The 8738-nt window shown below is 41.2% G+C and overlaps 1 protein-coding gene across 1 annotated transcript in view; it reads left to right on the top strand.

The window, feature by feature from the left end:
- The window catches only part of LOC111231289 (sodium/calcium exchanger 1-like), a 54240-nt gene that overhangs the window by 36851 nt on the left and 8651 nt on the right, over positions 1 to 8738 (top strand). Inside the window, exon 11 of the mRNA XM_022758334.1 lies at positions 6913 to 7019. Coding sequence (XP_022614055.1) covers positions 6913 to 7019 — 107 coding nt within the window. The remainder of the gene's footprint in view (positions 1 to 6912; positions 7020 to 8738) is intronic.

Below are 8738 nucleotides of genomic sequence, written 5' to 3'. Positions count from 1 at the left end.
GCCCTCAGTGTTTCCAGTGCGTCCTTGCACTTCTCGGTTGGGAACGGGACCGCCGGTTTCTCAGCTGAAAGGCTTCGAGTAGTAGGGAGATGGGTGAAGTCTTGTTTTTGCACCTGTCCAATAAGCAGCGCTAGTTTAAGCTCAAATACTTTGATGTGGGAATACATGTCAGATTAGTTTTCCCTTTCCTTGGAGCTGCAAGTTGAGGCCGTTTAAAATTTCTGACACATCTGTTAATAAAGGCGAGGTCCCATTTCCATTCTGTGTCGATCAGCTCTGGGACAGTTTTTCCCTTTGTCAGGAGAAAGGCATTGATTTCGGGTAGCAGGTTGTAAAAACGCTTCAAAACTCTGCCCCGGCTTAACCAGCGGACTTCAGTGTGGTAAAGCACGTCTCCGTGGGCTGATTCTAGCTCGGAGAGAAAGGCTTGGAACTGCCTGTGTTTAAGTCCGTTTGCTCTGATGAAGTTTATGCAGGACACAACCACCTTCATGACAGATTCCCACCTCAGAACTTTGCAGCTTGACGCTGGCTCGGTCACGATCAAAGTCACGCCAGAATATACCATTGTGTGAGGAGGTGAAGATGAGCCACTATTGACTATAAATAGCTCATAACTATGGTCAATTTTAATTAGAATGCCAACCTTTAAGTACGGATATGTTATGATGTTATGATAGGAAAATGCAATTTAATAAAAATTGGTTGATGTTTAGAGGGATTGTCTGGGATCGTTAAGTGGGCCACTCCAATTGCTTTGGCGGGCCGGATGTGGCCCGCGGGCCGTAGTTGTGTGGACACCGGAATATATTTTTTGACATGTTTTATCATATGAAAAGTAATTATGTCATAGAAATGTGAATTTTTACATAACAGAGCAAATTTCCCAATAATGTCTGTCCTCTAACCTGCCTGTCCCACCAGAGACAAGCAGGAGACAGCTAATACTAGAGGGAGCTACGTGATCTTAATCTTCTGACATAGAAGAAAGCTAAATTTACCAAATATTCTTCTCCGTCTTATGTAATTTAAATATTTCGATGATCTGACGTTTTAGTGATCCAGTCTGTTATACCACATACAGTAAGAGAGGCAGCAAATGCAAAGATGCAATGCAACGATGAAGACCCAGAGCAAAAACAGAAGACAGACAACGTTAGCGACTATCTACCAAACATAGCAGAGCATTCAGAAGTCAAAGATATTTCCCCTCTGAAGCTGGTGGAGAGCAAAAGTGGAGCTACAAGGAGACTTGTGTTGACAGCCTCTGCTGCCTCCCTTTTCTACTGTAATCAAATCACTGTAATCCTGTTTGTTGCTGTTGTTGTTGTTGTTGTCGTCGTCGTCCTCTGCCGTGCTGATGGTCAGCTGAATGTCTTTGTACTATATGTACGTCCTCATCAGCTGTCGAGCTTTGTGGCCAGCTTTGTTGTTCAAGTTTTACACTTTCAACTTATAATCATTTTTTATGATCTCAAATTTGCTGTGTTGCAGCAATTCTCTCACAAATGTGTGTGTGTGTCTGTGTGTGTGTGTGTGTGTGAGAAGGAGAGATTTAGAGGTGCCGCTAGAAGCAGAAATGGTAAAAGTGGAGTATGTGTATAAATCAACCTCACTCAAGAAAATGAGTTGTTTGCTGCTGCCGTTCTCTTAGATACCCGCTCTCTCTCTCTCTCTCTCTCTCTTGCACACACACACACACACACACACACACACATTCAGCACCTAAAAATATGGTGGGCAGTCTTTCATTGCCTGAAAACGCACATATGCACACATGCCCATAAACACGGAGCTTCCAGTGGTTGTAAATCAAAAGTCGAACTGGAGCCAAAAGAATATGGAAAGAGATGGAGACAGAGATATAAGGAGAGGCTTTGTCCATTAAGTAATGCAATGAGGTCTCGACTAATCAAATCAAACTGTCGCTCAATCATTCACCTCTGTAAAACTTTAAAGCCTAATGCAAACAAACACACACACACACACACACACACTGCAGCGATATAAAGCTTTACCATTAAAATAATTTACACCCTCTTGATTCTGTTTGGGGCTTTTCAATCATCAGTACCTTTTGTTGACCTTTTTTGTCACTCTTTTTTTCTTTCCCTTTTTCAGCCTCTATTTCTGGCAGTGTGAGTTATATGTTCCGTGAAGTTGGCTCGTCTGTGTGTGTGTGTGTGTGCGTGTGCGTGTGCGTGCGCGTGCGTTTGTGTGTGTGTGTGTCTTGTGTCAGTCTGTTGACAGACCGGGGCACTGAGGCTACTTTCTGACAGAGGAACTTTCTGGGGAGCAGGTGTCAAAAAGTAACAAGGTAAAAATACAGAGAGGGAGGGAGGGACGAATCAAGGTGGCAGAGAAGTAATGTGTTGCTTTCAGGACTGTGTCTGTTGGAAGAACAGCCCGAATTCAATACAGTGACAAGTTTGCAGTCTACATGGTTTGGCTTCTATTTTTCAGATGTTTAATATCTGGGATGTTTAAACGGTTTTTTGGACGAATTCAACAGATTTCATAAACTCACAGGAAGCAGCAGTGCAAATCCAATTCAGGAATAATTCTTGTCTGCACTAACATTTTCAGGACATCTTGTGTTTGACTGGAAACTGTTTGGATTATGGACAGTGATGTAGTCATTAATCAAAGCTGGAAATTCCCATTGTAGCCTACCCAGCTGTGGAGACTTCACCTACTGGGAAAAACACATAAACAATCTACAGATCACTCAGAACAAGTTAGTCAAGGTTGTGTTGGGTGTGAGCTCAAGAGCACATTTTGGCAAATAGCATTTCCAGCAGTAACATCCCCAACAATGTGCAGCTACAACTCAACAACAAGAAAACAGGAAAAACCTGTCAATCTCACAGAACACCGTCATCGTGTCGGGACCAGAGCTAATGTTGATGTTTGCGCTCGGCGAGGTTCAGCGCCAACACGGGCACTGGTGGAATAAGTTAACTTTGCATTTATAAAAATCACGATTTTAGTGGGAATGGTAATCAAAATGATGATGGTGTGATTTTTTTTGTTTCCTTACATCTGGAGAATGGGTTTTATAGACCGTGACATCATAGTCACCACAATGCTTCATTGATAACGGATCGTTGTGACACATTCTACCTTTATCAGAAAACTGCAGCTCCTGCGATTTAGATATTGCACTTATGCCATATTGCGATTTCAATAATATTTTGATTAATTGTTCAGCCCTAGCTTATAGTTAACTTGCAAGTGTAAGCTTACCCCTCTGGTCATAATTTGTATGTCATCTTTAACCATTCTAGTGGTGCGGCTCTGGATGTCGGTCCACGACTTTAGTCCAGCCTGTAACATCTCAACAACTATTGGACGGGTTGTCATGAAATTTTGCACAGATGTTCTTCATAGTCCCAGAGAATGGGGTCTTTGGTCTCAACTAAGATACTTGGCATCTAAAGCCAGAGCTTCATAAACCATGAAAAGACCCTGGACCCCCTCTGATAGTCCCCAGGATGAGTATTGTTGGCTCGCAAGTCGGGGATGTTGGAGCTTTACACAAGCACCTTGAATCCATGAGATTATATTCACACGTATGACTAAAAGAAAAAAGAGAAAGAAAGATTTGGGTTTAGTTGATGAAAAGAAAAATGTTTGAGAGAAGAGGAGGAGAGGAAGAAGGGGCTAAAAGAGACCCTGACGAGGGATGAGACAGAGCTGGAGAGAGGAGGGCGCAGATGGGAGTGCTGCTACAGCCAGCACCAACTATGAATAATGAACGCTCTGCAGTCAGTGTGAGAGTATTTGTGTGTGTGTGTGTGTTGTCTGCAGTGTGTAAATTGGCCAGATTAGTGCATACATACGTTAATGAATCCCCCAAGTGTTTGGTTGGAACACGTTTTCATGCATGTCTGTGTACATTGAGCTGTATTGTTTGCCTGTTTCTAATTTGTGTGTATGTGTTATTGTATCAGTAGTGAAGCATGAATGCATGTGGGGGTGGCTGGCTGTCTGTTCATACAATCTGTGTAATGTGTATGATGTGCAACATGGAAAACATTTTGTCCATATCCAGTGTGTGTGTGTGTGTGCGTGCATGTTCCTTATCATTGTAAATTATATGCAAGGTAAATTGTGATCGTGTGTGTGTGTGTATATGTGTGTGTACATGTGTACACTTTTGTCGCCCCAAGTGAACACTGTGTACTGAATCGTAACCCTTCACATCTCAGTGAAGTCTATGCATTACTCATACTCCTCTTTCAGCCTCTTTCTGTCTGTCTCCTTCTTTTTCCATCTTCACTCCTCTTCTCTCTCTCTCTCTCTCTCTCTCTCTCATTCTACTTTATGTTCGTATTTTTTCTTTTTTCTCAAACTTTCCTTTCCTGTTGATACACCCGTCAATCTTTCCATTACCGTGATAGCGATGGCAGATTTACCATCAAAATTCTATTAATCTATAAATTAGTCATTTCTATGCGAGTCCTTGATTTCAGAGGCAGAAAAAAGTCGACCTCTCATTTCTAGCCAATGAACATCTGAAATTACTTTTTTGTCAGCTGTAGCTTGGCAGCTACAGTATTTAAGCTAACATTAGCTCAAAGAATTGGTTAAAAACACTATTTGCACCTTACTTTTTAATGTTTCCAGTTAATTCACTTTAAAGCAAGGCTCAGATAAAAAGGGTCTTGAATATGTAAATATAGTTAACGTAGTATGATGTGGAAAAATGTAGATATTAGTTACACTTGAGTGTTTTTGGTTTATGAAAGGCTGTAAAGACTTGCTCGCTCTTTTTACAGGCAGCCATTCACACAATGACTCGTTTTCTTTAGAACTCAGCTTTACTGCATATTGTTAGATAAGATAAAAGAAAAATACAGGCAGATGCATGGAAATGATCAAAGCAAAGGAGTTTGCTGTAACAATAGAAATCATAATAAATCATAACATATATTTCATCTCTCTCCTCCTTCTTCCCTAAATGAGTTTGCATTTAGGTGTAAAGTGTTTTTTCCTTTTGTGTTTCACATTTGACTAAACAACATTTCAATTTCGTTTGCAACATTGTTGAGAGTTGCAGCAGCTCAAGCCGATGTGATGCTAGAAATAGCAAATCCAGGCAGTTTTATCCACTGTTGCTGTGACAGCTCACCAATGAAAACAATGTGCTTCTACTTCTCTACACCTCCATCACTCTCTCACCTCCCTCGCTCCGTCCTCCCAGGTATGCCCCCCCCACCCCCACCCCCACCCCCTGTTTTTCTCTGTTGAACCGAGGCCTATTTGCTGCGTCACAATCAACATGGCTGACAGTGAAGCATATGATGACACAACCAGGTGGAAATGAACACTCTCTTCCTCTCTGCCTGTCAGACGCAGACGGAGCGTTGGAATGAGGATTATATACTCTGAGTGAAAAAGGCCAGAAAGAGACCAGACTGATGAGATTTACATAGAAGCATCAAAACCTAAAGTCAAATTAACAACTACCAATGTTAAATTGGAGTCAAAATAACATATAGCAATAGTATTACACTGTCGTAGCTTACACTGTACTAGGGCCTTTCCAAAGCACAGGACTGACTAACCTCATCTACCTTATGTACAATGCTGGTGTTTTTCATATTCATGCTGTTTACACTACGCATAAACTGCACATGGCAAGATTAGGGAAAGATTGTGGCTATGATTAATGAACTGTAGTTAAGACATTGTTTGGTTTAGGCAACTAAAATACTTGGTTAAGTATATGAAAACATCATGGTTATGGTTAAAGGTACACGATAAAGTTTTTGTCCACTAGTACTGCTGTGTAGCAGTGTTTTTAAAAGTGGGTCCCTGTTTTACATGCACAAAAGGACCCATGCACGCAATCACATGGGTGATACAAAACTCCTCCTGTCATAAACACTTATCCAATGATCACCAGTTGTAGGCGACAGCATGCAAAGAAGCGAAGCAACATGTCGTGCAAAGGCAGTGAAGAAGACAACAAGCTCGCAAACATGGACATAAACATTGCATGATTTAAATTATTCAGAACATCAGCTCTGCAAATGTTTTATGAAGATGGAATAAAGCTTTAGGCATGTGTTGGACTTCAAGGATACCCACAGTGTGTTTTAAGTGAGAAATGCCCTAGGAATTGCGAAGTCATAGGAATACTAGGCTGAACTTACAAATGAGCAAATGAGCTTTTCTTCGTGTGATTAATATACATCTTCTGTCTACAAAGTACAGCTGTGCTGCGCAAAGCATTTAATATTGCATTAATATAACACAGTTCAAATCAAATGATACTCTATCTGTAAATATACTGACACAGGCAATAACAAACACATTATATTGCCCAGTCACACTGTGCACACCCTTTTCTCACTTGTTAAGGTTCGGTTGTGGCATGCATCTCCTCGAAAGTGTTTGCGCTGCATTTTCGGGCCTCTCCCCTGGGTGCTCCTAATTGAAAATGTCTCAACAGTGGTTGTGCTGCTGCACATTGCATCACCATCAGCTGGAGGCAAATTAGCAGCCTCATGTGTTGTCTCATTGAGCCTCGTCAACTTGAGCTCGAGCCTTCATCTTTGCAGAGGCTCCTCATCATCTTCTGCAAGAGAAAGCAGAGGAGTGCAAATTTAATCGTGTTCATTTTTGTGTTCAGCGATGTTGTTCTGTTTGTTACTTATGGTTAGCTAATAAGATACTTTGATAGTAATGAGGCTCATGTAGCACTCCTTACCCGTGTTGCTGTGTTTTCTGTCTGAGCAGCAGAAATTACCTCCTGGCTAATTACAGCCTGATGGAGTGAAACTTTCCCAGTTTTAATAGACTGCGCGAAACACATTTGCTTTTATTATGAAGGGAGGCATAAAACTATAAAGGTTAATTATCTGGAATACACTCAGTCTCATCTTTCACTTCTCTTTTTCACAGGAAGATCATCGAGGTGAAGATTATCGATGATGAAGAGTATGAGAAGAACAAGACCTTCATCATCGAGCTGGGAGAGCCGGTTCTGTTGGAGATAGGACAGAAACATGGTCGGTCTGTCTGCCTGTCTACTTTGTGTGTCAATGTGTGTGCGTGTCCGTGTGTGTGTTTGTGTGTGTGTTGGAGAATATCAAGAATTCAGGAGCGGGTGCAGGAACAAGCAGACTGTGACAGACAGAATGGAGTCTTTGTTTAACTGCCACCAGAGTCTCAGGCCTCCTGCACACCTGTCTCTTATAAACAGGGCGAGACCTGCATTGATTGTCTGAAGCTTTCGATCTAAAACTCAGATTAGCTCTGGAAACATTTTACTTGGACCCACAAAGGACCTGGCTTGGATTTAAAAAGCACCAGGCTCAAGCTGTGAGTTTTTTTTGATATAGCGGCATCCATGGCACATCATGTTGGATCACAGGAAAACAAATAATAACCTATCCCACTCAGTGCTATACACACATAAATATGTTATACAGTACATAAATAGCCAGATGCTGTTCTGAACACTCAGTGCGTACTGGGGATCATAACTGTAAAAATGTCACTGAGCTAAGCAGCAAGAAAAGAGCAGATTGAACAATTTGCAGTTCATTCCTGACTAATGAACAATTTTGATCAAGTTCCTCTCTCAGCTCTGTACTGTCATTTCCCACTTTCTGAATCTGCATCGTTTCCAAAAAGCTTAGAAATCTATCAATGTGAAACATTTCAGTTCACTCTTCAACGTTTCTCAGTGTGTAGGAAGCTTTACAGGCAGACAGCTAATCTCTGGCAGGTGATCAAGGCTAAAGAGGACCAATGCTGGAAGTCAATAAGTAATTTCTGCAGCTTTGACATTTCTTTTAAAATGGATTTTACTCAAGGTTGAAAGTTTACACGATGGAAAAAGATGAAGAGAAATCTGGAGTAACTTCCCTCGTGTCATTTTACTTCAATGAGACTTATTCTTTGTACCATTTAGCTTCATTTCTTTTTTTATTCATTTCTCATCCTCATGAATTTACTCTTGACTGCAGCACTGTGTATTTGCATTTTGTGTTATCAACCTCTAAAACAGTGGTTCTCAACCTGTGGGTCAGAGCATATATCTGAGGGTCTAGATGAAGATAAATTATGGAATTGTTTTTTTGTTTGTTTTTAACGCTAAAAATAAAAGAAAAAGAAAAATTCACAGTTTAGTTGAACTGGTCACAACCACACAACCAGCAGACATATGCAAATCATTATGGTGATCCCACAACTTTTCATCTAATGTCATTCTCACATCAAATTTTCAATTTACTCAACTGTACTCTGTGTTTAGAGCTAATTAGCTAATATTAGCACTCAAACACGATAAACAAAAATTGTGGGAAACGTTATACCTGCTACTCAGCATGTTAGCATCGTCATGGTGAGCCTATTAGCATGTTGATGTTAGCATTTAGCTTACAGCGCTTGTCTAAGCAGCCTCACAGAGCCACTGGTGTGGCTGTAGACTGTTTCTCATTAAGTCCCACTGTTGGTCTTTGGAGGTTGTGAACAGCCAAGTGCTTGTTCCAAGTTGTCAATCGCTGTTATTTACCTGCCAGCATGGAGGTTCAAACCACACCTCTTCCTCGCTAGCGTCTCAACTAAGCAGTAGAAGTTGTTCAAAACAAGGACACGATCCCTTATCAGGTCCCTTCATGTGAACAGTAGTGCTTGTGTTTGATGGAGCCCACAACCACAGCCTGTGATTGAGAGCCAAGTCTCCACGGTGGTCGACAAGTGTTTTATCTCTCTCTCTCTCC

The sequence above is a fragment of the Seriola dumerili genome, unplaced genomic scaffold (assembly GCF_002260705.1).
Source record: "Seriola dumerili isolate Sdu_G_001 unplaced genomic scaffold, Sdu_1.0 BDQW01000295.1, whole genome shotgun sequence".
Classification (NCBI taxonomy): domain Eukaryota; kingdom Metazoa; phylum Chordata; class Actinopteri; order Carangiformes; family Carangidae; genus Seriola; species Seriola dumerili.
The sequence above is the reverse complement of the archived record's forward strand: the minus strand, read 5'-3'. Positions and strand labels throughout refer to the sequence as shown.